The sequence below is a fragment of the Leucopleurus acutus genome (assembly GCF_964270905.1).
Source record: "Leucopleurus acutus genome assembly, chromosome: 10".
NCBI classification, from domain to species: Eukaryota; Metazoa; Chordata; class Mammalia; order Artiodactyla; family Delphinidae; genus Leucopleurus; species Leucopleurus acutus.
This window is the reverse complement of record NC_139153.1, coordinates 84,397,913-84,425,863: the sequence shown is the minus strand read 5'-3', so window position 1 is coordinate 84,425,863 and position 27,951 is coordinate 84,397,913. Positions and strand designations below refer to the sequence as shown.

Here is a 27,951-nt window from a genome sequence, read left to right as displayed (position 1 = left end):
ATAATAATAACCTGAAAGTTGAGAATTATGTTATATTCAGCAGGTATATGGAGGATTTAAGCCCAGGAGACAGCCTCTCAAATAGCTCTGAGGGACTGGTCCTGAAGAGGTAAAGGAGGATCCAGGATATATAGGAGTTTTTGGAAAAAAAACAAAAAAAAACAACAACACAAAAAAGCACGTAGTTGTAACGTCAAAAGATTACTGTTAAAGAAAACAGCCATCTCAAGTTAATGAAGTTAGCCCTTTTCTATATCTGGGAAGATGCAAGAGTCTGGACTCATTGAAATCATTCCTTTGATATATATGTAGCTTAACTATCTAGGGCCAGTATCCTGTTTTTCTCCATCCTGAATCCCCTCAGGTTGCACAGGCGGGGGTGGTTGCAGGAGCTGATGGCTTGATGGCCGCCACATCCTTAGTTTACTGATATGGCAGGTGACATTCTTCGTCCACAAGGTTTGGGGGTTTATCTTAATATACCCTCCACCAAGGCAGGGTCCCAATCTCTATTTTCTAAAAGGAAGTTCTGTTACTTGCTGGATCTCAAACCTTGTAGAACTAGATAGCTAGCTACATTCTTTAGCTGGCAAAGGATAGAGGACATTTTCTTCCTCCCCGACAGTTTCAGTTATCTGGCAAAACCTGAAGGACACCAGTTTTCCATTCTTTCCTTGAACACTACTTATTAAAAATGAAAGTAATTAATAGTTTACACTCCATAATGAAAATCTCTGCATTTGGACTGCAGCGTCTCCCAATAGGAAGGGTTCAGAAGAGATGTGATCTCTTAGTTCTGTGCCAAGACACAGCTATAGCTCAAGATCTGCATCTGAGAACATGTAACACCTTTATCATAAATAAATAAATGTATTTTAATTTTGTTTTATTTTTAAAATCATGGGTTTGGCCATCAAATCATCACCATTTTGAAGGTTTTAATATAGAGTTCTATTAGCCATGAGCCAACAGATGAGCAGTTTTATTTATATTTGGGGACTTATCCATAATTATGCAATGTAATCTCAGAAAATTTACTTGTTAGAGTGTATAAAGCCTTTTTAGAAATATTACATTTGGATTCTCTTTTTTCTGAAAAGTAAAACGATGATGGTGATTATTTGGAACCTCAAAATATCTTACTTTTTATTTTAAATAAATTATCAAATAATTAATGGTCTTTCCTTAATGACTGGTATCCTTGAATCAGGCTGGCAGTCCTCCCTGGGATTAGTACTCATCTCTTCCTGCCCCGGCCTCAGTTTACCATCTGAATTGGGTGTGCTCAGGAAACTAGAACAATACTTTTGGGGGGAAAAAAATGTGTAAAATCGTTGCTGAGCTTGAGACTTGAAACTCCAGTTTGAGAAAACAGAAGAGGAACCTGGTTCTATCTAGTTGGTTATCAGACCTGCGACCATCATTCCAAGTGATGCTCCCAACATAGGACCTTCGCAATCACGGTTTCTTCTCTATGGAATGATCTTCTTACAGATGTATGAAGACCCCTCTCCCTTCCAAGCTTCATGACACTGGCTTTCATGTCTCATCTCAGTCGTGAAGTTTTCCCCACCCACCTTATTTAAAATGGCAACTATCCACCACCCATCTCCCACTCTGTGGCAGTGCTTAATCCCCTTGGTCTGTTTTCTTTGTGTTTTCTTAATCCTCTTTACCTACCAAAAGACTGTTTATCTTTGTTTATTTTCTGCCTCCCACAATAATCATCGGTGAGCTCCGCACAGTAGGATCTTTGCCATGTTACGCATTACTCTTTCCAACACCTAGAACATTGTTGAGCACACAGTAAGCACTCAAAAAGTTTTTGATGAGTGGATGGATGGATGAAGTAAAATGGACATATGCACATAACACAAAATGTCCATCCATTCTCTAGTGATGGAGATAAAGTCCATGACAGTTTTATCCAAATGAACCCCTGTGAGAGGTAGTTCCCCTCACTATGCTTCCATTTCTTCATCATCATATTTGAGCTGATAATGGCCCCCCCAACCTACAGAGTTATTGTGAGGATTAAATTAACTAATCCATATAGGCCCTAAATTACAGACTTTGAATTGATAAAATCATGAATCTGGACAGTTCCCAAGGCCGGTATTGTTAGCATCTCTACTTGGCAAATGACATAATAAAGACCAAGAGTGCTACATGGACCTTGCAACACAGGGGGCTTGTATTCAGCCAGAAGGTCACTACTGACTGACCCAGTGATATAAAGCTGGATAGCTCACCACTGTTCCTTATACAAAAACCCCTTACCTGGTTCCTGAAGACATTTGATTTTCAATTCAAATAAATCGTTTGTTACCTGAGGGTAAACAATTTGCCTGTGTCCATAAAACTAGTAAATGGAAGTACTATGCTATGAGTCACCTTTAATCCCAAATGTTTATATTTTATAAATGATTTTCTCTTTTCTCCCTAACTATAAATCCTCCAGGTCAGCTCCTATTTTCAAGGTTTGAATAGCACAAAATAAAGAAAAATGGGCCTTGATTTTTGTGCTGGAGCACAACTGAGACCACCTGAAAATAAAGCAGAACCTGATTAAATGAGAGAGAGGGACACAAAAACTCCTATGTGCAACTCCTCTCAAGACCTTCCATCTCACTCAGAGCAAAAGCCTAATTCCTTACCGTGACTTACAAGCACCTGCATGATCTGGCTTCCTTTCATTTCTCTGCCATTATTTCCTCCTACAGCGCCCAGCCCACTCCACTCCACATAGCCCCCCTGGCATCTCAACATTCCTCCTCCTCTCCCTCTTTTTTTTTTTTATAATTTATTGATTGATTGATTTTTGGCTGCGTTGGGTCTTTGTTGCTGCATGCGGGCTTTCTCTAGTTGCGGCGAGCAGGGGCTACATTTTTTGTTGCCGTGTGTGGGCTTCTCATTGCGGTGGCTTCTCTTGTTGCGGAGCACGGGCTCTAGGCGTGCGGGCTTCAGTAGTTGTGACACGCAGGCTCAGTAGTTGCAGCACGCGGACTCAAGAGCGCAGGCTCAGTAGTAGTGGCACACAGGTTTAGTTGCTCCGCGGCATGTGGGATTTTCCCAGACCAGGGCTCGAACCCGCATTCCCTGCATTGGCAGGCGGATTCTTAACCACTGCGGCACTCACCAGGGAAGGCTCCCGTTTTCTCTTTCCACAACTTCTTCCTCACAACTCTTTGCTGCAATAACTACCTCCATACTGCCGTCTTCACTGGTCACCTTATCTAAATTTCAACTCCCCATGACAATCCTTATTCTTGCTTTATTGTTCTTCTCGCCATCTAACATATTACATATGATACTGATTTATTGTCTATCCCAGGGTCAAATGTAAATTCCATGAGAGCAAAGAATCTTGTCTGTTTTGTTCTCCAAGTATATTCCCAGTGCACAGAACAGCATCTGGCGCATTGTAAACTCAACAAATGTATGTGGAATAAATAAATTTAAAAAGTCATCAATGTTAAATGTTGTTTGTTGGGGGAGTACTCATGGCATCACAATTAGGTTTTAAAGTAGATGTATATTAAAATGTTGAGAGAGGAAATGATATGATTTGCTTGACAATAATCAAGGTAGAAGAGGTATAAATTTGGCCAGTGTTGATGTTGAGGCTGGGTGAGGAGTACGTAGGGTCTGTTAAACTATTATCTCTACTTCCATATATTCTCAAGTGTTGCATAATAAAAAAAAATCTTTTTTAAGTTTTAAAAAATGAAACAATATCCAGGGTGGGGGGTGGGGGTAGGGAGATAAATTCCTAAATAATTTTATTTTTTTAAAGGCTATGGAGAAAGGCCACCTGAAAGACCAAACAAGACCTTGTGCTAATCTGTACAGGAAAGCACAATGTGAAGACAGAGGTATCCACTCTCCAGGATGTTCCTCCTTGTAGCATCCCTGAAAACCTAGTAATGTCAACCACTGAAAGCAGCTGCATTTCTCGATATAGACTCACATTAACCCTGTCCTCAGAAATTGCTATAAAAGCCAAATACTATTTGATTCATTACAGTGAGATAACCTGTCATCAAGCAAGCCAGAAAGTCCTCCTTTGCAACTACAAGGAAAGCCTGATTCAGTTAGGTAACTCCTTGCTAAGCCTGGAGTCCAACAGGAGTTAACCACAAGATTGGAATTTATTCAATATTTAGTCCTGGCCCTAGCTACCTATTGGAAGCACCTGAGTTTTAATAATTACTGTTGCCTGGGCCCACCTCATACAATTATAGTCATACTGATTGGACCCCAAGCAAAAATATTTTAATAAAAGCTCCAATTGACTGTAATGTGCAGTCACCACTGAGACCACTGATCCATAATGAAATCAGACTCTAGAGGCACCTTGTGATGTGCAACTGCTTGACAGAAATTTCATTCTATTACATAAATAAGTGTAGTTTGCAAATGCTTTCTCCTGCTAAGAGTTCAGACAGGCTGCTTTTCTTGATGAGACCAAAAACACCATTTTAAAAAATAGACTTCTTAATCTAGCGTTCATAAGAATCACCTGGGGTGAACTGGGTACAACGTAGATTCTGACTCAGTAGACCTGGGTTGGGTCTGAAAATCTACGTTTCTAGCAAATTCCCAAGTGATGTACATGCTGCTGGTGGTGGACCACACTTTGAGTAGTGAAACTGTAGAAGCCAGCAGGGTTCTCTGTCTTGGGTTCTGCTACCAATAAGTTTATTAGAAATCCTGACTGAGAATTTTTTTTTTTATAGAAGTCTACTATCAGCAAAATAACGCCCTCATTGTTCTCTGTGTAAAAGGTCAAACATTTCACGGGAAAGCCAAAACTGTTTCACCTTTAACTTGGCAGAGATTGGAACTGAGCAAATTGAGGTCTCAGAGACATTAGAAAGCAACGACAAACGCTCTAGCTTCTCAATTGTCAATACCCAAACATGTGGGAACACAGCTTTAGAAGGGGTAAGCAGCAAATCCACACCCACCTTCACCCAAATTCAACCTTTTGTGGGTAAAGCAGCTCACCTTCCATACATGATCCACGTACTCCAATAACCCGACCTTCACATCACACCGATTACTGCCCCTTCCAAACTACCTAAAACACGGCTTATTCTATTGCCAAACCTACCAATCCCCCACTCCACCTGCATATGTTTATATTACATTTCCCACGAGACAGCATTGAGGAAATTTTGCACATAACCTACGAATTGAAGGTATGCAAAGCTGCCAGAATTTAATTAACTGAAATAGTACAGACACTTGTAAAGTTACACGACACTCCCAAAACACAAGCTTACCGAGTAACTCATGAGGGAATTTCCACCTTAACATCCCAAACCAAAACTCTCCGAAACAGAACAAACTAAATGACAGCTACTTTAAAGAAAACGTGGGTGGCTCTTAGAAGAGCCTTTTTAATTGGATTGAGATAGCTGAGGAAGCTTTACGCCCTCTCCCCGCGGATGCGGCGAGCAAGCTGGATGTCCTTGGGCATAATGGTGACGCGCTTAGCGTGGATGGCACACAGGTTGGTGTCCTCGAAGAGCCCCACCAGGTAGGCCTCGCACGCCTCCTGCAGCGCCATCACGGCCGAGCTCTGGAAGCGCAGGTCGGTCTTGAAGTCCTGCGCGATCTCGCGCACCAGGCGCTGGAACGGCAGCTTGCGGATCAGCAGCTCCGTGGACTTCTGGTAGCGGCGGATCTCGCGCAGGGCCACCGTGCCGGGCCGGTAGCGGTGCGGCTTCTTCACGCCACCCGTGGCCGGCGCGCTCTTGCGGGCCGCCTTGGTGGCCAGCTGCTTGCGAGGCGCCTTACCGCCGGTGGACTTCCGCGCAGTTTGTTTAGTTCGAGCCATCGTAACAAACCCAACAAAAATGAAACCAAGTAGACAAATAAGTAGGAAGAGGTCCCCTTTATATATACTCAGAAACGTTCCGATTGGCCTTGCGCTATTTCAAAAGCCCCGCGAAACAAAACCATTGGCTGAAGAGTCAACGCAGTGATTGGTGAAGAACTAGAGACTCTGATTGGATGAAATACTCCACATTTCAATCCCTCTTTTTGTTATACTCTGCGACCCAAAGGAACTAATTTTCTAATGTTCTAGTTCAGCGCATCTCACATTATAAGTAAGGAACCACTTGGGAATCGTGGACGATGCCAATTCTGAGTCAAATCTATGTAATGGGGCCTAGAATTCCGAGGACTACGCTTTAAGAACAGATTTACTTGTATTTTTTTTCCTCCGTTGTTACTTTTTCTGAACTGAACTTAGATTCCCCTGGGCTGCCACTTCCTATCTCCACTGGGAAACCACGGGGAAAGCGACGGGCCGGGGACGACCAGCAAACAGTGCGCAACAAATGATTGACTTTCCTATGGTGGCCAAATGGGATTTTGCTTCAGTTTGTTACAGCAGAAATTAGTTAAGATAGCCGCCATCATGTTTAACTCTTCTTTTAGCCCAGTCAGCCAGTCTCTCAGAGATCTTTCTTGCTTGCTTAATTTCACTTTGAAACTGATTATTTTCTAGTAGAGTTGTACTATGCACCTGGTGTTTATTTCTCCGAGAAAACACTCCCTTCCTCTGTGAACATTTTTCATTCCAGAAAGGAGATCACGGTGCGATAACCTCAAGCACCACCAGAGCCAGTCCCAGGACCGCCGGACGCCATCTTTGATTTTGAAATTTTCCTGAAGTAAAAAAGAACGCAAAATTGCATTCTTATCTGCGACCCTATTTTCCACTCCTAGACTGTATAAGATAACTTCCTACTCTCTCAAGGGAGGGCACAGTCTTGAGGGCACTAGTCTGCTGTGGTCTCCATTGCCTGGCAAAGCAATGAAAGCTACTCTTCTACTTCCCCAAATCTATGTCGCCGCTTACTATTCGGCACGGGTGAACAGAGGCCGAGTTTCGGTAACAAGTTCAGAACTTGAAAAGCCCGCGCTGATCTGATTTGCCAGCCGTTCTTTCGTTTGGCTGTTTCAAACGTCTTAGTGACATTCTAAGCTACCACCCCCAACCTGCCTTCTCCGCAGGATAGAATGTTTCCCTTCTCGCTAAATAACCAAACTACCCCAGGTTTTTAAAACGTTACCAAAACTTGCTTCTTCACCACTACTAAAAGCCCTTGCTTACGGTACTAATCACTTTTTTGTAAAAGTTGTTTCCCTGAGTCACATTTCAATCAGTCCCGTTAGATAGCGAAGACAACTTGCGATAATAAACTGTGGCGATTATCCAGTGGCTTTATCCGCGCGTAAGCTTCATAGACCCAGCCCAGGTTTAGTTACAAGCTTTTTTAAGTGTGAAAATGTGGACGGCTCTGAAAAGAGCCTTTGGGTAAAAAGCTATAGACACGCACTGATATTGGGACTGGTTCACTTGCCCTTGGCCTTGTGGTGGCTCTCGGTCTTCTTGGGCAGCAGCACAGCCTGGATGTTGGGCAGGACGCCGCCCTGAGCGATGGTGACTTTGCCCAGCAGCTTGTTGAGCTCCTCGTCGTTGCGGATGGCCAACTGCAGGTGACGCGGGATGATACGCGTCTTCTTATTGTCGCGGGCCGCGTTGCCCGCCAGCTCCAGGATCTCGGCCGTCAGGTACTCCAGCACTGCCGCCAGGTACACCGGAGCGCCGGCCCCAACCCGCTCGGCGTAGTTGCCCTTGCGGAGCAGGCGGTGCACACGTCCCACGGGAAACTGGAGCCCGGCGCGCGAAGAGCGGGTCTTCGCCTTGGCACGTACCTTACCGCCCTGTTTCCCCCGACCAGACATGACGAAACAGTAAAATCAAAGCAAAAACCAAAGAAAATGACCCTCAGAACACAAGAAACTAGACTATTATACTCTGCGGCGGTTTGGTAAAACAGCCTGTGCGATTGGCCGAACACAAACCTTAGCCAATCAAAAGCTAGTTCTAAAACAACAACGTTACTAATTTACATAGAGAGTTTGTAATTGAAAAGTCAAATTATGTAAGGTTGAGCTAAGGGAAGAGCCAATGAGACTTTGTAATAAAGAGCCTATCAGAGATTAGGATGCTGAAAAGACCAATCACAAATCGCAATTCTGCCATCTCTAATTTGCATACAGACCAAGCAAATACTGAGGCCGGTTGCTCGTGGGCGTATTTGTTTCTCGTTCGCTACCTGGGGGTTTTGTGGGTCTTGCGATGCCTGAGCCAGCTAAGTCTGCTTCTGCTCCGAAGAAGGGCTCCAAAAAGGCGGTGGCCAAGGCCCAGAAAAAGGACGGCAAAAAGCGCAAGCGCAGTCGCAAGGAGAGCTACTCCGTGTATGTGTACAAGGTGTTGAAGCAGGTTCACCCAGATACCGGTATTTCCTCCAAGGCCATGGGTATCATGAATTCATTTGTCAACGACATCTTCGAGCGCATCGCAGGCGAGGCGTCGCGTCTGGCGCATTACAACAAACGCTCGACCATCACGTCCAGGGAGATCCAGACGGCCGTGCGCCTGTTGTTGCCCGGGGAGTTGGCCAAGCATGCCGTGTCCGAGGGCACCAAGGCTGTTACCAAGTACACCAGCTCCAAATAAGCTCGCTCCCTCTCCAATAACTCAAGGCTCTTTTAAGAGCCACCCACATTATCTCTTAAGGGTCTGTAACTCCAGACTTTAAAATTATATTTATATATGACCTAGGAAAGAGAAAAAGCTTTGAAATCTTTGGAAATTTACTCTTTCGTAAGAGACGTTTACGTTTGTAAGAGAAATACCCCTTTTGTATGGGTGTCTCTTACTCTACCAGGAAGAGGAGGATGGCCGAATCTGTTATCTATGGAAAAGCCCACAACTTACATCTGCATAACAACGTTACCCTTGTTTCCTGTGCTTTCACCTGGTTGCCCATTCCCATCGTTTTTAGTTTTTAGCTGAAGAGGTATTTAAGGTGGTAGCCGCAGCCATTTTGTAGATTTTGTTTTACTGGGGCTCTCCAATGTATACAGGAGGTACATCGTTGTTACGTTTGGTTTTTCTCCTGTCAATCTGTCTTCTATCAATTATTAGGCCAAAGAATCTAGAAGGGAAGAAGGGAAAAAAAATTTCTTCCCTACATCTACACAGTGAGTTTTGTGAACATGAAATAAGTTACTATATTTTGAATGGTGCTTGTGAAGAAAATTCCCTCAACTCCACATATAATTAAGGCATTCATTTCTTGCTTTCCGAAGTTAATTTTAAGTACATTTTAAAATAATGTATTCTTGAAAACAAATACGTAAGTATACTTGAGAAATGGATAAGCATGGTTTAAGGGGAAATCCCCCAACATATGATACAGTCCCGACTGCCTCTTTGAATGTTAAATTTGAGCATCTTACTTAAACCCTCTGTGAGCATTTCTTTCTAAAATGGGAATAATAATTAGCAACTACTCTGTGGCACTGCTGGGGTGATCAATAAAAGAGCACAAGTAAAGTACTCAGGGTGGTGACTGCACAGAGAGGGTCTTCTAAAGTATTAGCTGTTGGCTAAAGCCTCTGGTTGAAGTGCTGGGAAGCTGCTCTTAGTCCTGCCCACTTTGGAGTCTCAGAATCTTGAAGCCATAAACAAGGCAGTAGGCCGGAAAGCCTACTAGCATTTAACACCAATTAGGATTCCTTGTCTGGCAGTGTGAACAATCCAAACCACTTCTAACAGTCCAAGCCCCTCTTTGAAACCAGTTCGTTCCCCTGAACTGTTCTGAGGACAACCTAGTGCCTGTGACTGTAAGTCTTCCCTGCCTTTGATGGCCAATTCCTGCAACATGTGCCCTACTTTCCAAGGACTTTCTCATGCCTCACTAGGATTAGAGGTACCTCTTTTAATAAGGTGTTGGGTTATAAGGAAGGCCATATAAGAACTACTCACCTCCCTCCACCCAACCACAATACTTCCTTTCTGCATCCAGACTTTCCTTCTTGGTCTTCCTTCCATTTGGAGCTTCACTTTCTCAATCTTTTTTGCCCTCAAGCATCACTTATGAATAAAGCCTTCTATGACCATATCATTTAAAATGTCACCTCCTTCCTCCATACTTTAATGCTTTTCCCAGCTTCAGTGGTCCTCATAGCACCATCTTACATACTGTTTTACCTGTTTTGTTTGTGCCCCCTCCAACAAAATATAAGCTCCATGAATATAGATATATTGTTTTGTTCACAGTTGTTCACTGCTATAATTCCATAGCATCAGACAGTGCCTGGTATATGCCATGTGCTCAATTTTGTTTGTTTATTAAATTAACATCGTCATATGAATTTGTTTCCTCAAACCAGTGCCTTAGCTCAAATAACATCTGATCCTTTTCATATTTAAGCACCAGAGCCCGTATCTTTAAAACAGATGAGATTCCAAATGACTGCATTGATTTCTGGCTCGCAAAGTATCACCCTACAAATTACTTGCAGGCCACAAGGAGGAAAAACCTGCTTTTACAAAGACACTAATCACCCTAAACCAGTAATTGATCTATCATATCGAATCTGGATAACCCCGACATCCAGTGCCTCTGATGTACAATAGTATTTACATACAATCATCTGTAACTGTTCCTTGACAAGAAAATTAACATGATTTCAGTCAAGTCTAGGGAAAATCACTTGTAGGGCATTCAGGGTACAGAAGTCAAGGAAAATAACCCCATCAGGAAACAAGCCAAAGCAAGACATCCTATAGGCCAGGTCTACAGCAAATCAATATCAAAAAACTAAATGAGATCAAGGAGAAGAAAACTTGTAGATTAAAAGACCTGAGACAAAAAAAAGACAGAAACCTGAGACTGAAAAGGCGTGGTTGGATCTTCCTAAGCAAACCAGATCTCTAAGACATTTGGGGGCATAACTGGGATTTGTTACTGTGAACCCAGTATTAGATATTAGGGAATCTGGTTTTAGTTTGGCAGTGATTATATGGGAGCTTTTTTAAAAAATAAAATAGTGCGTACTTAATTTGAGGTAAAATATACTGATGCCTGTGTAGCATTTTTTTAAAATCATGTCAACTGTAAAGCTTAGGTGACATTTATGTTGTTCATTAAGTAACATACTTCCTATCGGCTTTTTAAAATTTTAACAGAAAGTCAGAATACAGTGTTCTCTATGACTAGAAACACGTGCTAGCTCTCCCCACCTGTGCATTTTAATTTTACCCCCAAAGCACTGGTACAAGGGTTTTAAGTTTGCAGAGCCCAGCATCAGGACCACACTCCAGCAGAGCTCAGGAGCGCGCCCCCGCACAGGGGACGACCCGCCCCACTCGTAAATTCACCTTTGTTCCGGGCCCCGCTTTCCGCCACGAGCGCGGGCTTTCTTTGTTCCTCGTCCTCGCCGCCATTTTGAGCACGGACCACAGGCGGGGGAAGGGAGCCTCGCATTACTACATCGGGGGCAGTGTAAGCCGACTTCTCTCCAGTATTCAAGCACTATGCATACACGACTCCAAACTTGAAATACACCAGAACTTAAGCGGAATCTTCCTAGGGAAGACAGTGCTCTGTGAGTTTCTTCACTGCCTCACGAAACGTTAAAATGCTCAAACTTATACCCGAAACCACTTCCACAAAGCAGAAACATACACAAATCAGCCAACTTCTGCCCTCCTAAAATGTGAACTAGAAATTAAAAAGCACGAAAAATAGCTTTTGACTAATTAAAAGTAAATGAAGTACACCTCATAAAAAGCAAGGAAAAAGAACAGCAAACAGTGCTAGCTCTTTCACCGAAACATTTGGGCGGCCCTGAAAAGGGCCTTTGGTAGTAAAAGATGTTAAATCGCTGAAAACGGGCGACCTAACCGCCGAAGCCGTAGAGGGTGCGGCCCTGGCGCTTGAGGGCGTACACTACGTCCATGGCGGTGACGGTCTTCCGCTTGGCGTGCTCCGTGTAAGTGACCGCGTCTCGGATCACATTCTCCAAGAACACTTTCAGTACCCCACGGGTCTCTTCATAAATCAGACCAGATATGCGCTTGACCCCACCTCGCCGGGCCAGACGCCGGATGGCGGGCTTGGTGATACCCTGGATGTTGTCGCGCAAAACCTTACGATGCCGCTTAGCGCCCCCCTTCCCTAATCCCTTACCACCTTTGCCTCGTCCGGACATGGTAATACTGCTCTGACAATACTCAAAACAGCGAGAAAAACCCCGAGGCAATTCCCTTATATGAGCGGGTTTCGGACCGAATTGAAGACTGAAAGCGCGCTCGCCCGCACTTTCCTTTAGCCCGCCGGCCCCTCTCCTCGCGGCCCAGTCTCGATGACGTCATGATGAGTTAGTCCCCGCCCGCCGAACGTGCCCTTCACGAAGGAGTCTACAGCAGGTCCTCCGGCCCTAAGTGGGACTTCTAGGACCTATTTAACAGCTGCGTCAGACTAAAAATGTTAACATTTTTTTTTTACTAATTATCTTTTGCTGTTTGGGATGCTTTGGAACGGTTGCTCAGGAGCCTTGGCCCACACGACCGGAACTGCTGCAACCTTCGCTGGAATGCGGAGCCCCGCTTTGCCCCCAAGTTTACGATACTTCCAGCATTACTCCTCCCTACAACAAAATCCTTTCAAACCGAACCCCCCGCTCCGGAGGACTTTAAAAACTGCAGGACTTCACCCTCTCCATCACGAAGCCAAGGGAAATCTGACCAAAAGGATTTTCTTCCCAAAGGCGAATACATGGTTGGTTAGTGATTCTGTGGTAGAATTCTCGCCCGCCGCGCGGACGCCCGTGTTCCTTTCCCTCTTGTTTTCGTTTCCTTCCCTGTTTACTAAAACCTGTAATTCTCATTTAATTATCTAACCACCCCTCACCTCTGCGCCCAGTAACTTAACTTTGTTAATGTTTACTTTTCTACTCCTCGTCGTTTCCTCTGATTCTGTTAGCGATATTCTTCCAGAGACTTGGCAACTTGTAGCCAAGGAATTGAAATAAATAGGCGCTTTCTTACATTTTTTGTAGAGGCCACGTCGCCTTTGAGTAGACTTAAGAGTATTATTAGGAAGTATTTTCGGAGAGAGAGCAGAGTGGCGCAGCGGAAGCGTGCTGGGCCCATAACCCAGAGGTCGATGGATCGAAACCATCCTCTGCTATTTTCCTTCTGTAGTTAAAATTGTGTAACTTTGTTTCACAGTAAGGAAAAAAAATAAAATGGCGTCCCACCCTTTTTTTTTTTTTTTAATTCTGGAGCTAAAATGACTCCCTGAAAATAAGCGTGAAACCGTTTAAGTGATTTCTTCTGGTTGCCAAAGTAACCGTGCTATTTTATCACGACAGTTCTCGTTGCCCTATGAAGCTGCGAAAATGCTGAATTAAACTGAGGGCAGGGGTGGAAGCCAAGATCTTGAGTTACATTTCCTTCTATAACAGAATTCGGAAAGCACTACTTTTAGGTAATTGTGGCCATGTGGTTAAGCTGATAGACTAGAAATCTCCTGGGCCATCCCAGCGCAGATTCTTTGCAACTGCTAGAGTTTTAATCTTTGGAGTAAATAAGTAGCAGTTTGGGACAGAGTGCAGAGTTTGGGAGGCCATGATTGTACTTTGACCTGAGAAAACCACTTCGGCGGCTACTGGTAAATGTGTCTCTACCCTCTACCTTGCTTTACAGTCTCTAACAGAACTATTCTCTATGCTCATTTTTTAAATATATGTGTGGACTGTTTTATAGTTTTCTCTCTCTCAGAAAGGATTCCTATTCATATATTTATGTGTTAGATACTGTCCTAGGCGCTAAGAAAAGGCATTAAGTAGCCTACAGTGTAGAAATGCTTTTAAACAAGTAAATACGTATGTACAGTACAAGTTGTTTCCTGGTAGCCCTATGACCACCCAGTAGTTGGTGATTCGCTGGAAGGAGTCACATGAATCAACATTTACCCAAGGTTAAGATTTATTACAGCAAAGGAAAAAGTGCAGACACACAAAAAAAGATATACACGAGGAAATACTAGAGAAGGCTTTCTTGTCCTCCATCTTCAGGTAGGGCACGGATGCTCTTTCTTGCTTGAGGAGAAAAGTCATGGAAAGTAACACACCAGTCATGGTCAAAAATTATTTTGGCTGGATTTCATTGCCGATAATCTTCTCAAAGATGGAGTCTTCAACAGACTGGATATATATATATATCTACATATATCTATATATATCTCCACTTCAACATGTATATTCACAATGTTATGTATGTATACATATAGAATCCTAATTTGACCACTCCAAACTTGGATGTTAAGTGCACAACTCAAACTTAACATGTCCAAACAGAACTTATCCTAACCCCACACACACCACCCCCAAAATGCTCCTTCCTCTCCTGTGGTGGTCCCCATCTCAGTAAATGGAAACGTGTTAAAGCAAAAAATCGTGGAGCTATGTATGACTTCTCTGTTTCTCTCACACCCTCAATCCAATCAGCAAATCCTTCAAAACATATCCAGAATTCAACCACTTCTTACCACTTCCACCAACACTACCCATGATGGTTTAGCCACCATCTTCCTGCTTCCAGGAAGAGAGAGAGAAAACAAGTCCACGTTCAAATATTTTCAGGAGATAAGGATCTTTTTGTTAAATAATCTCCACCTTAAAGATAATCTCAAAATTCAAAAACATATGTATATGAGAAATTCAGCACATTTTTACTGAGCTCCTACTATTTGCCACATGTTATTCCGTGGACAGGGAAGAAAGACTGTGTGAAAGGGCCTATTTCTGTACTCCAGAAAGCTGCTAATTTACTAGTCAAGAAAAGCCAAGACCTACCACAAATAAGCCAGGAAGGCCAATGCTCCCAGGGTCTAGAATTTAAGAAAATTAAGGAAATGCCTAATGTGTAGACTAATAATGTTGACATTATCTTCAAACGAGGTGCATGAGGTCGCAGAGATTCACTGACAAGCTTAAAAGAAGCCATCCAAAATATAACTTTATATCACATCATTGGGCCAAGCCCTCTACCATACATTATAAATTCTATAAATATTTTGACCATAGAATGATTTTATTGTAACACGTTTTTGTGTTGATTCATTTATTAAATGTAAAAATTGTCACAATCAAAATTTTTGTAATTCTACCGTAGTGCTTATTTCTTAATATATGGAAGCCTCAAATAATAGTAATGGCACTGGACTCCCCTAAACCCTGAGAAACGCCAAAAAAAAAAAAAAGCATTCTCTTTTCAAACAGATAGAAATATACTGTGAAAAGTGCTTTGATGTCACGTTATGACAATCAGGGAAAATACCAGAAAACATGGGAAAGGGGAAATTGTTATGCCTGGGGGCCTGCAGATATCCATGCCGGGTGACAAGAAAGACAATCGTGTAGATGCTGCCTTATGTAGTAAGACTGCCTTCTTACTGACAACTGTCCAGGCAGACATCCCAAGTACCTAGAGTTTGAAAATTGCGAGCGTGACTGAATATTAATAGGGAAGAAACTCTGAGTTCTCTTATTTAAAAATATCCCTCGATGCAGGCAATATGCAATATTTTGGCATCCTTTGGGTGCCATAAACTCCAGTTTTTCTGCTCGAGAGTCGTACAGTCAATGACTTTTCCCTCCATGGAGTACCCAAGACAAAAATAATTGTCAATTCTTACCCTTCACAAGACCCTGCTCCTTGGCCCGAGATAACCCCCGTAATCTCGAGTTTCTATTTTTCCAATGACAGAGAGCGCCGGCGGCGTGGGGGCCATTGCCTTTTTGTCATTACGTAACTGTCACGACTCAGAACGGGGCAGAAAACTTACTTCCTAAGTGTCACAGCAAGACCACATGCTCGGCGACCACGTGGCCTAACGGATAAGGCGTCTGACTTCGGATCAGAAGATTGAGGGTTCGAATCCCTTCGTGGTTAGTGTCACCTTTTATGCCCTTTTCTAGTAATCGATAGCCACATCTCATGGGTAGGTGGTAGGAAATCATGTGTTTTTCGAACCCTTTTCTTCCTGCCCTATTTTAAAGAGGTTATTCTCAAAAGCCTTGGGAGAACCAGTGTAAAGAGTGGCTGGAAGTCAAAACCGAAATAAGGCCTTCCAATAATTTGGGGCTCTCAAGCTCTCCCCATATTTGGATTTGAGCTCCTGAGTTTCATTTTCAGAGGCTCGGCTTGTCCTTGAAAAGGGAATTCCGATCTGTAAACGGAGCTCTCTCGAGCTGAGCCCCCAGTGGGTAGCACGGGGGGAAACCTGCTGCTTCTCCTTCCCCATGGCTTCGCCCAAGGCCACAACCTCTTCACAGTTCTCTTCTCGTTTGAGTTCCGGGTGCTGGAATCTGTCACTGGTTTCCACTCTTCCCCTATCTTTTCCATCTTAACTTCCTTGTTTTCCTTTGGTTTTGCTGCCGTCAAAAGGATGAGAACAGCTTATATTCAAACCTAAATTACAGAACAGAATACTAAGGTCACTGAAATAGCCGGACTGTTTGCGGAGTGTGTATGTATACAAACAGGAAGGCAGAGAACATAGCTGGGCAAAATATACAAAAACATTTTTCCGGGCTTAAATAACTGAATTGATGAATAATTTAGGATGAGGAAAATCTCATTTCCAATTGATGACTTCCTGGTGAAACATACGGTGTTTTCAGATTCAAACGTTGGTTCAAATCACACGGAGGCTTAACTCTTTTCTACTTAACGTATTCCTCTTTGCTTCTCTCTTTGGTAGTTAAGGAAAGAACATACCCTTTGGGTTTAAAAGCTGTGAGGGGCAGAGGCAAAATTGCTCCAGATCTACCTCCCTATTTTGGAAACAATACAAGAGATTAGCACATTTAAAATTATCCTTTAATGTGTATTAAAAGGAGTGACAAATACCCTAAGGTATATTCTGCCTGGACAAAGTTTCAATCCCTACCATGTCACCATCATGCGCACACACACATACACATACACACATATACAATATGCCTGTGTTTATTTTATAACTATCTGTTGGATGTTTACAGTGTGCAAAGTTGGAAGGACAAGGATATAAAAGGGTGGTACCCCTACAACCTTATTCTCAAACAAGGTAACATGGGGTTGAAGGGACAAGAGGGATAAGACTGTTCAGGCATCCAATATCTCTGATTCTTTTTTGGAGAAAATTCAAAAATATAAAAAGCATATCACCCAATTCCTCAAGACCCCACTTTGGCCTCCAATCTGGATCAGCATTTCCTGAGTTTTTATTTTCAAGATAAAATGAGTTAAAATTTGTGAACTATCTTTGAATCACAGGTACTACGTAAGCCATATATTGTTAGGTAAAATTCAAAAACAGATTTTACTTCAAAATTTGTGCTTCATAGGTCTCAGTCCTCAGGAGCCTTTGGATCTCTGCTGATCTATGACAAGCGTACTTCAGAAGGATTTTCCAGGTATGAAAAGTCACAATCCCAGTCATTGGATTTGAACATGTTAGAAAGATCTTATCACCTTAACCACTTGATCTTAAAGAACTTGGTTCCCATGAACCTTAATAAGGAAACGTTGGTTATATGATTTTTTTTAAACAATTAATTTGTCTGGTCTCTACCTCAGTTTTCTCATCTGTAAAATAGAGACAGGTGATGGGGGGATGGGAATTTTCAGAGAGATCATCTTTACGGTCCCTTCAAATTTTGTTATTCTACACCGTGCACTCAGCCGTTTGCTATAGTTTACTATAAGGTGAAAAGAGGGAACTGGTGAGATTTTATGGTATTATGTGCTAAAATTAAGATATAAGTGGCAGAAGATGATCAAAGAAGGAAGAAACTAATAGAGACTGGAACACCTGGAAAAGATCTTTGATTAAATTCATTCATGTAAAATACAAAGAGGAGAGTGATGCTTTCATCTGAGGATTCACAGGAAAGGTACATTTGATGTGGGTCTTGCAAGAGGATTTTGCAGCAAGGGAGCAGAGACTCTCCAGGCAGAAGGAACTACTTGAGCAAAAGCAGAGCATGTGAACAGCTTCTGCTCCTGAAGACAGGGACCAGTGGTCAGATAAAACTAGAGTTTGATGAAGAGTTTGGGAGGATAGGGAGTGATAAGGGGTAAAGAGGGAGCGTCTTGGACCTGAATTTAAGAGGCAAAAAAAAAAAAAAATCAACAAAAACTGCCGAGACAGGGAACCAAAGCTGGGGAGCGGGTGGGAGCAGGGAGTGAAGAGAAGCGAATGGCCAGTGGTTCTCAGCCCAAGAAACCCATCAGAATCACCTGTGGCCCCTGCAGCCACGCCTGGACGTCACCCTCGGAGATACTGATTCAACTGTGCCGAGGGGTGGAGGAAAGGTGGACATCTTGAGAAAACTCCCTAGTTGCTTATAATTTGCTACCAGTGTTAGGAACGCAGGCAGGAAGATGGGCTGGGTGGGGAGGCGGTCAACAAGCGTAACGGAAGTCAGAGGGCCAGAAATCAGTTTTTGACAACGGTGGAGAAGCTGGGGAATACGTGAGCACACCTGCGTCTGACCGGAGGCAGCAGAGTTTGATTCTTGACTGTCATCCACGTGACGTGACTCAAATTCTAATCTCTCTATAAAAGGGGCTAAAAGTAACGTTATTGAAAGTTACTCGTCACCTCAATGCGTCTCTAACAGAGCATCTCCCGACAGGTTCTGGCGAAATACCTTCTTTACAAGGTACTAAAACCACACTCCCACAGTAAAGCGGGGAAACCGAACGACGAGGATGGGATTCGAACCCACGCGTGCAGAGCACAATGGATTAGCAGTCCATCGCCTTAACCACTCGGCCACCTCGTCATCTGTGCGGGGGATTTTGGTTAAAAATTGTATTTCTTTACGCAGCAGCGTTCTATTTGCCAAATTATATTATTATTTAGCTTTTTTTATTATTATTAATGAAGATAATGTCTTTTCTCCCTATAAATGGCCCTCTTGCTTTGATAAAGGAAGAAAAAATAAAGAAGGGACTGAGGTTCAGCCACTGAGGAAAATAGCATGAAGGATCCTCAAAAAATTAAAAATAGATCTACTGTATGATCCAGCAATCCCAGTTCTAGGTATTTATCCAAAAGAAATGAAAACAGGATACTAAAAAGATATCTGCACTCCCATGTTTATTGCAGCATTTTTCACAATAGCCAAGATATGGGAAGAAATTGTGTCTGTCAACAGATGAATAGATAAAGAAAATGTGGTTGTATATATATACAAAGGAATATTATTCAGCCATGAGAATGAAGGAAACCCCTGCCATTCACAACAACATGGACCTTGAGGGCATTATGCTAAAAGAGGTAAGTCATACAGAGAAAGACAAATACTATATGATGTCACTTATATGTGGAATCTAAAAATATGTTGCCTTACATGGTAAAAGTGATTTTGCAGATATGGTTAAATTGAGGATTTCGAGATGGAAGATTATCCGGGATTATCTAAGTGAACCTAAAGGAGGATCATATTCATTAGTAGGAAACGTGACTGCAGAAGCAAGAGGTGATACAAGGAAGAGGCCACTAGGTGAAAAAAAGCGAGGAAACATTCTTCCCTGAAGTCTCCAGAGGGAACACAGCCATGCTGACAACTTGATTGTAATCTTTTGAACTTCAGAACTGTAAGAGAGTAAATCTGTGTTGTTTTAAGTCACTAAATTTGTGGTAATTTGCTACAGCAGCAATAGGAAGCTAAGACAGGTTCTAAGGCATTGATATGACTGGGGCTTAATAGGTGGAAGGAAGCTTGCAGGGCTTTTTCTGGAACAATTTTTAGAAACCAGAGGCATTCATGGGGGCTCTTGTTTTGCTGTCACAGAGCACTGAAGGATACATGTTCAAACTGTGGAGAGAGTCAACAGAAAGAATTTAGAGTCCCACTGACAGCTGGGACTGCTGTATTCAGAGACCAGAGGGTTAGCCATCACACCATGGGACCCTGGTAGAACAAACCTTCAAGGTTAAGACTTGTATACTAATGCATCTGGTCTGTTGATCTTTAAGATGTTTCATCATAGATTCAATCTAAGGAATATTAAGAGAGAGCCTCCTCTAAGGGCACAGTGGAGGCTCTCAGATGACTATGATAGCTAGGGTCTCACTCTATGGTTTGGATATTTTCAGGTCTGCGTTCAGAGTTCTGCAGCCTACAGAGCATTTGCCTGAGTTCCAGAGGAGAAAAAAGTCACAGGTGGGGCCTGTGACATATGAACTCTTAATCATCCAAGCACATAATTGACTTTAGGGATCTGATTGACTTTAGGCCGGCACCAGGCAAAGCAAAAAGCATCAAGAGGAGAGATTTTAGGGGGGAGGTGAGGGTGATGGGGAGAGGGAAATTTTCAGTAGCCAGAGGAAAGAGCAAGGAGTTGGACGTTGATGGGAGAGAAGAAATGCAAGTTTAAGGGAGTGTCTATACATCAGAGTGTACTCCTGGTTAGGGAAAATGTGAGGGCAAGTTCACCAAAACTGAGACAAGTCCACTGAGATTTGAAGTCCAGGCGCTAGCCATTACATCATGAGGCCCTTGAAGTTAGGTCTCTACCAAAAGACTGATGTGTACTCCTAACAGGTCGGTTTATCTTCAAAATAAAGTAGGCAACACATAAGCTTGTGGAGTTTGTACAGAGACTCTCATGGGTACAACTCTAAGATGTACTCAACAAGGGTACTGCTGTGTAGTAGGAACTTTCTCAGGACAGTGTTAGCGTTTGGAAGCCGATGGAGCACTTTAAGTAGGCTCCAGGAAAGGAAGGACCTGAGTTAGAGGGACTGTAAAACATGAACACCTAATCATTGGAACCAGGATTCTAATTTAGCAGAATCTGAGGAACTCTGGGCAAAAGGCAAAAAGGGCCATCAGGTGTAAGGGGAAGTAGGGCTAGAATTCCGGAGGAAGGTAATCAGAGACAATCTTCTCTTGGCCAGTGGTTCTGTGTTGCTTTGGTTGTTGACTTGGAAGTAACTAGCAGCGCCTACAGCTAGATATGTACATCTAGCTAACGATTTAGGAGAACCGTAGGGGGAAAATTGCTAAGATGTTGCTGAGGTCCCAAAGAGATTTGGACTCAAACTGCTGGATTCAGAGCCCAGAGTGCTAACCGTGGGGTCCTTACATGAGGACCTTTCTACTTGCTACTGCAATTTATATATATATATAATATATATACAAATTATATATATTACATATAAATTATATATTGTTATATATTATATATGTTATATATTATTATATATAACATACATATTATATATAAATTATATATATAATTTATATAGATATATTTTCCTACATTAGGGTGATACGTTTTGAGGAGGCTTCAGAGAAGATTTGCGAGAGGGGCCTCTGAGACATGAAGTGTTAAGACCCTGAGCATGCAAATTACTTAGGATCTGACTGTCTTCAGGAACCCAGGCAAGAGTAGTTGTCGAGAGAGTGAACGGTGTTCCAAGGGGCTCCTCGGAAGAAGGAAGCCTGAGTGGGAAGGTTATGCCCAGAAACCAGTGTACATTATCGACTTGAGGGAAACACGGAGGAAATAGGCTGGCGACCAAAACAAAAGTAGGTCCCACCGAGATTTGAACTCGGATCGCTGGATTCAAAGTCCAGAGTGCTGACCATTACACCATGGGACCACCACTTACTGGGGGATTTATGAATATTTATTGAAGAGTCTGTCATTCCATTCAGGGTTTTATGGACTATCGTTTTCATTTAAAAAATATTCATAGAGAATCTGCTGTATGCCAATCAGTAGAAGCTCCAAGTGAAACGCGACGACCAGGGTTCAGGGTTCACAGGCACTACGAACTTCTCAGGACCCAGTTCGTGTTAGAAACTGATGGCACTTGAACCCAGGACTGAGATCAGGGGTGGAAAACGTGAATAGTCACCCAGGGGGTAATCTAAATGACGAGGATCGGAGGAGATTCTGTGGCCTAGAGAAGGAGGAGGAGCAAGAGAGGACAGGTGTGGAATCCCAGAGGCAAGGGTAAGGAAAGCTGTTTTGCAGGACAGTGTCTCCTTGCTGACGGGGATGGGGTATCTTGCGCAAGTGCTTAGGTGTCTAGCCTCCTCGAGGTACCACGGTGATTTAAGAGACGAGGAGGGAAGACACTAAAAGACTAACAGGTCCCACCGAGATTTGAACTCGGATCGCTGGATTCAAAGTCCAGAGTGCTAACCATTACACCATGGGGCCCCTGCCATTTTCTCGCCCCACGCTTTTAGGAACGTGTCTGCTGTGCGTCGTATGCGCTTCATTGGAAAGATTTGTCTTAGATGAGCGAAAGCCTCACCTTCATTGCTCCGCAATGCGAAAAGCCTAACAGAGCTCACTCTGCTTGGAATTTTTTCTCAGGGCCCCCGGAGGGTTTGAGTACCGGCGTTCCTTGCAAAATCAAAACTGTGCCTTTACTGAATTTCTTACCTGGGCCATGAACGTTTGTCTACATATGGTGTCAACACTTAAAAATCCCTTAGGACATGTGTGAATATAGAAAACGCAAGAAGAAAAAACAAGTTCAAGATAAGATAGGAAATTACTGGTAATTTCGGGAATAAGAAAAACCTTTTTCCTTTTTGAGTATTTTTACATCCTTCTTTTTGCTTATCCGCATTTCCTAATGGATCGACTGCAAGTTTAATACAAGATGAATTTTTGTTATATTTACTCTTATTTATGTTGCATATACTGTATGTTTATGTATTAGAGTTTTAGCAAGCAAAACAGTTTTGTTGTTGTTGTTGTTGTTTCGAAATTAAGCCCAAATCAGAAAACAGTTTTGAAAATTCTTTAACTGGTACTTCCTCCCTACAGTCTGGCCTCCTAAGTGGAATGATAAGAGGGCTCCAGAAGGAGGAAATATTGGAAATTTCTGTTTGAGATACTGATTCCCAAACATCAAAATACTCACGAGTGGAATAGTGATGCACTGGATATACCCAAATTCTTGGAAGAACATCGAAAAAATAGAGGCAGGCGAGGTTCGGAAGTCAGACCTGAGCTGAATTTCAGATAGGGAGATAGCAATGCAAAATGAACTAAAGCCTGAGCATTTTTTCAGCATATTTATGATGGTCTCAGAAATCCCTAGCGTTTACCAAAGTTATTTTCAAAGATTTTCTCTACATACAGTTATACTAAAGGACTAGAACTACCTGCTTCCAGTTTTATGGAGAAAGATAATAATAATCAGTAAAACAGTATATTCCGTGTTGTTTCACCGTTTCTGTAGCTGGTACAGCAAGTATTTCGACCTGGAGGGAAAATAAAACTCCGTAGCCGGCAGGATTCGAACCTGCGCGGGGAGACCCCAATGGATTTCAAGTCCATCGCCTTAACCACTCGGCCACGACTACATAACTGACTGAATTGTCTACATATATTCCCATGAGGAATAATATCTTTCCTCTTACAAACGTTCTTTAATTTCGACAACAGTTCTGGAATGCCTGTCATAATGGTAAAAAGCTCAGTAGATTGAGATGTTGGTTACAGACATAATTACAAATTGTAACACTTGTCTGACTTACAAGATACCAAAGACTTTACCAAGGTCACATTCCAATCCCTAAGAGGTGTAGTGGTCTCCAAATCTGAGAGATCAAGTTACCAGACATAATGAATAAGATTTATCTCTGTCAAAAACGGGAAATATGTATTTTTAACAAACCACTTTGGGGATTCTTACACATCCCGAACTGTCCCACAAGCTCGATCTGATGGTCTCTTGTAATCTTTATTCAATCTTTTTCTTTCTAAAATCAAGTTTCAATCAAGAAAATCGCCGATGCTAGCAGAGGATGGTTTCGATCCATCGACCTCTGGGTTATGGGCCCAGCACGCTTCCGCTGCGCCACTCTGCTAACATGCAACCACGCATTTTTCAATTCATATTTCAAGGGGATAAATTTTGGCATTTTCTTGGCTCTAAGAGATTGTGAATATCTTCCTATGGCTGTAAGAGTAGGAATACTATATTTATGTCCACACGTGGCTACACTCCACCTCCAAATACTACTGACTTAGAATTCACCTTCGAAAGACTTCTATCAATTGAGGTAAGAGTTTCCTTGAGCTCGGACAAGATGACTTTCCAGGTTATTGGAAAACCAAATGCACGCCAACGGGTACAATTTATAAAGGTGAAATTGTACAAGGAGGATTAACTTTTGCTTCTCTCAGTCACACTCGGATACCAGAAGCGTAATTATCTTAAAATGTTCGTTGTTTTTCAGTGAAAATATTTTACTCCGCAGCCGGGGGAAAAGGAGAGTTGCATTGGCCGGGAATCGAACCCGGGCCTCCCGCGTGGCAGGCGAGAATTCTACCACTGAACCACCAATGCCCTATCTGTTCACGAGTTTTTACTTGGCCTCATATAGTTATAATTATATTGTCCCTAAATTGTTAGTAAAAGAGTGACGATGTATGTTCTTTTCCCTAGGATTTTCTTAAATCCAGTTAAATAAAAGACGATATCTAAATTTTCTAGGAAAACCTGTGAACTAGAAGGAAGCTGAAACTGCTGATATGTGACTCTTGGAGGCTTTTGAAAATGAAAAACACCTATAAATACCCGACATATAAAAATATCTTTCTCCATCCCTCCCTCAATTTATATCTTTAATGAAAACACTTTCTGAAAATCTCTCATTTAGGATGCAAGCAAGTTCGGTTAATTACTAGGCCAAAGTGCTCAATTCAAGTTTGAAACACCAAGTTACTTCATTTTGGAAAAAAGACCTTCTGTTGTCCTTCTGTTTATGGAGACACAAGTTTGGCACGGAGGGTATTGTCAACGGAAGCAGTATAACAAAGAAAATAATAAAGGAAAAATATAATTCTCCCAATTCCTTCTCCTTACTTGCCTCTGGAGAGGATGACCACCAGTTGCCGAGGTCGCTGTGGCCCTTTGGAACAAAAGCCAAAAGGGGCCTGGAAATAAATAAGAGTTATCATCTCTGTTTTTCAGGACTTTTCAGTTCGTTTGGAGAAAAAACCAACAAGAGAAAACCACTGACGATCAATGAAAATAATCTACTGAAATGAGTCTTGAGTTTGGGCTTTAGGAAAGTAATGGACTCTGATAGCCTGGATTATAAAGCATGTGAAAGCCAGGAGGTTTTTCACTCTAGTTTCTATCTCTTCACCTCTTCTTCAGAATAAAGAAGTTGTAGTATTTATTTGGCAGCTGTGATTAGGATGCTTTGAAGGGAAAGAATTGCAGAAAGACTTTTAGCAAATTACGAGGTTATTAATGTTGCTCTTAAAGGAAGAATTTGGGCCATAAATTAGGTTTCAACAAATCCTAGCAACAGAATAATACATAACTGAACAGTATAAGAGATATAAATAAACTTGGTCAAGTTACCTAATTTGTTTGTTTACTCATACGTAAATAGGCCTAGCAGTAGTTGATTTACATTCCTCTAAGGACTGTAAAGGTATTGTAAATTTAAATGATGCCTATGAAAGCCTTGAAAAATAGTATAAAACCACCAGATAAATATTAGCTACTGATTTTTTATTTCATGGAACTTTTTAATGAACCACTGAAAGTCAGAAGTTGTATCTTCTATTATAAACAGAAATCTTCAGTATAATGATCATAGATGGTGCTCACGTTAGTTGTACTGAATTGGTTGCATAATGTAGGCTCTTCTAAAACAAATATCTAAAGTATGTTCTTTGTGTGTGATATAAAAATAATCTTTGCAATGTTCACTCTGTTTCCTCAGATTTTATTTACCATTTCTCAAATGCTACCACCTCAAAATGTCACCAAAAACCTCACTGAAAGAACAAAGCTAAGTTTATTGGACAAGAGAGAACACTATCTCAGAAGTCTTAATAGTGTCTCAGAGGGGAGAGGAAAAAGTTTAGCTATTCAGTGAGATTTTCAAAATCTGGATTTTTTGGTGAGTCAAAGTAGTAAGGACTGGATAAGGATCATGATATATTTTAGGATTGGTAGACACAGTTAGGAGATGATTTTGAGGTAGAATGTTGTATTTATTATCTATTGCTGTATAACACATTGCCCTAAAACTTAGTGGCTTAAAACAATAAAAATCTACTATCTCATATTTTCTGTGGGTCTTAAATTCAGGAGTGGCTTACCCAGGTAGGGTGTCTCTTACAAGGTTGCAAACAAGATGTTGACAGAAGTTGCAGACATCTGCTTACTTGGGGCTAGAGAATTTTCTCCTTCTCCTCCCCCTCCCCTCCCCCTCCCCCTCCTCCTCCTCCTCCGCCTCCTCCTCCTCCTCCTCCTCCTCCTCCTCCTCCTCCTTCTCCTTCTCCTCCTCCTCCTCCTCCTCCTTCTCCTTCTCCTTCCCCTTCCTCTTCCTCTTCCTCTTCCTCTTCCTCTTCTTCAATGTGTCCATCAATTTACTCCTCTGTATTCCTTAAAAACAAAATAAAAATCACAAGTTTAATACCAATGCTTTAAGTTGGTCTATATTTTCTTTACTTCTATTTGCCAGATGATCTTCAATGATTTCTGGGAAGAGATTCCTCTTCAACAGATTACATACAGGAGGGAAAAGCTGGCCAGCAACTTTATGAAAATAGTGTGAACTCTAGCAAAAGAGGTCCATTCCCAACTCAAGCCCCATGCCATAATCACATTCATCATTAGCAAAATGCACAGAAGTCATCACTTCCTGAATGGGGGCAAAAACTTTTACTCTCTCTTCATCACTTGCTGCCTCGACAGTTGTCTTGCAAATTCTCTTGAGGTTGGCATCTGTTTCAGGGAGCTCTCTGTACCCAACATCATTTTTATTTACTGGGTCAATCAAGCCAGCACCAGGAATGGTCTTTGTCACAACTTTCTTATCTCCCTGGTTTCTTATCTCTCTGGCTGCTTCTGTGAGCTTTTCATCTGTGTTTTTCAAGACACTAGTTTTCTTTTTATCTGTTACTTCTTTAAGCCTTTTCATCAAAAATAATTGACTGCAACAAACACTTTATCTTCATTTTGAACAATTATGTAATTTTTCTTTGCTTCATTTGTGCCCACATATACAGGAGGTTCATCAGAATTCTTGAATTACCTCCTGTGGGACTGAGTTTTATTATCTCCAATAAATGGTGTGGTACTCAGGAGTATTATAGTACTATTCCCACTTACGGTTAAAATTCAGCCTTGCTGATTTTTTCTTCATTTTATGTTTTTTAGCAAGGACATCATAAGGACCCAGTAATTGAATACAAGGCTTGCGGACAGTGAAGCAGCTGGTTTTTCAGGACCAAGTTCTTCATAGAACTTCCAGAAGTGATAGCAATCATGAAGCAGAGAAAGCGTATAATGCTTTTCTAGTTCTTTTTAAAGATCACCAGAGATATAAGCTTCATTTACTCATCTTCACACCAACTGCTTTTTCACACTGTTGCCCCTCCCCAACCTGCCTGTGCTTCCTGCTGCTGCCAACCATTCTGGAGAATTCTCTGCTAAACTCAGTCACTTGGCTATTGAATTGAAACTTCAGTTCTTCACCACATGGGCCTCTCCATGGGAGTATCCTCCTGACAGGGCAGCTGGCTTCCATCAGATCAAGTGGTCCAAGACAGAAACTTGAAGAAGCTGCAACCTCTTAGTACTTAGTATGACAATGCCAACCTCCACATTATTCTATTCACTCAAAGCAAGTCACCAAGTCCAGTCCACACACAAGCGAGGAAAATTAGTCTCCATGTCTTGAAGGAGTGAACATGTTTGAAAGCAAAGCAAGGGCTGAAAGAGTACTGCAGGTAGTCTGGTAAACTGTCATCTGATGCCTTCTATTAAGAAGCTGATGGATCTTTCAAGAGATTCCTGGAATAAACAACAGAGTTCTTGGAATAAACAAAGTTAGGTGCAATTTTTATCTTTCTGAGCAAGAGTCCCCTTCTACTGGGTGTTAAAACCTACTTCCTAGTATTCTGAACTTTTTAATGAAGGTTTGGTTTGACATTTTATGGAAATGATATGTTGGCTTCTACATCGAAACAGATGAGAATATAACATGCCCTTATCAAATAAATATTGG

General features: G+C 42.0%; 4 protein-coding genes, 1 long non-coding RNA gene and 1 pseudogene across 6 annotated transcripts; 2 read left to right on the top strand and 4 right to left on the bottom strand.

The window, feature by feature from the left end:
- Positions 1–5,207: 5,207 nt before the first annotated feature.
- On the bottom strand, positions 5,208–6,473 carry LOC309966811 (histone H3.1). Its single transcript, XM_082847128.1, has one exon. It carries the CDS (start codon positions 5,843–5,845, stop codon positions 5,435–5,437), a length of 411 nt encoding a protein of 136 aa, XP_082703254.1. The 5' UTR covers positions 5,846–6,473; the 3' UTR covers positions 5,208–5,434.
- Positions 6,474–7,336: 863 nt separating this feature from the next.
- LOC309967505 (histone H2A type 1-like) lies at positions 7,337–7,839 on the bottom strand. Its single transcript, XM_082848175.1, has one exon. The coding sequence runs from the start codon at positions 7,765–7,767 to the stop codon at positions 7,375–7,377; it is 393 nt and encodes a 130-aa protein (XP_082704301.1). The 5' UTR covers positions 7,768–7,839; the 3' UTR covers positions 7,337–7,374.
- Positions 7,840–8,143: 304 nt separating this feature from the next.
- On the top strand, positions 8,144–8,565 carry LOC309967997 (histone H2B type 1-C/E/F/G/I-like). Its single transcript, XM_082849073.1, has one exon. The coding sequence runs from the start codon at positions 8,165–8,167 to the stop codon at positions 8,543–8,545; it is 381 nt and encodes a 126-aa protein (XP_082705199.1). The 5' UTR covers positions 8,144–8,164; the 3' UTR covers positions 8,546–8,565.
- A 3,175-nt stretch (positions 8,566–11,740) lies between these two features.
- Positions 11,741–12,106, bottom strand: LOC309967440 (histone H4). Its single transcript, XM_082848092.1, has one exon. The coding sequence runs from the start codon at positions 12,088–12,090 to the stop codon at positions 11,779–11,781; it is 312 nt and encodes a 103-aa protein (XP_082704218.1). The 5' UTR covers positions 12,091–12,106; the 3' UTR covers positions 11,741–11,778.
- Positions 12,107–15,756: 3,650 nt separating this feature from the next.
- On the top strand, positions 15,757–19,705 carry LOC309967127. Its single transcript, XR_014326493.1, has 3 exons — positions 15,757–15,834; positions 17,275–17,343; positions 19,044–19,705. It is a non-coding gene; the product is annotated as an uncharacterized lncRNA (long non-coding RNA).
- Positions 19,706–26,343: 6,638 nt separating this feature from the next.
- On the bottom strand, positions 26,344–27,357 carry LOC309967672 (histone PARylation factor 1-like; annotated as a pseudogene). Its single transcript has one exon. The product of its transcript is annotated as a histone PARylation factor 1-like (transcript).
- Positions 27,358–27,951: the final 594 nt, after the last annotated feature.

Bases quoted from the DNA above. Each gene is read 5' to 3' on its own strand.
- LOC309966811 (XM_082847128.1), bottom strand. From the start codon at position 5,845: ATGGCTCGAACTAAACAAACTGCGCGGAAGTCCACCGGCGGTAAGGCG.
- LOC309967505 (XM_082848175.1), bottom strand. From the start codon at position 7,767: ATGTCTGGTCGGGGGAAACAGGGCGGTAAGGTACGTGCCAAGGCGAAG.
- LOC309967997 (XM_082849073.1), top strand. From the start codon at position 8,165: ATGCCTGAGCCAGCTAAGTCTGCTTCTGCTCCGAAGAAGGGCTCCAAA.
- LOC309967440 (XM_082848092.1), bottom strand. From the start codon at position 12,090: ATGTCCGGACGAGGCAAAGGTGGTAAGGGATTAGGGAAGGGGGGCGCT.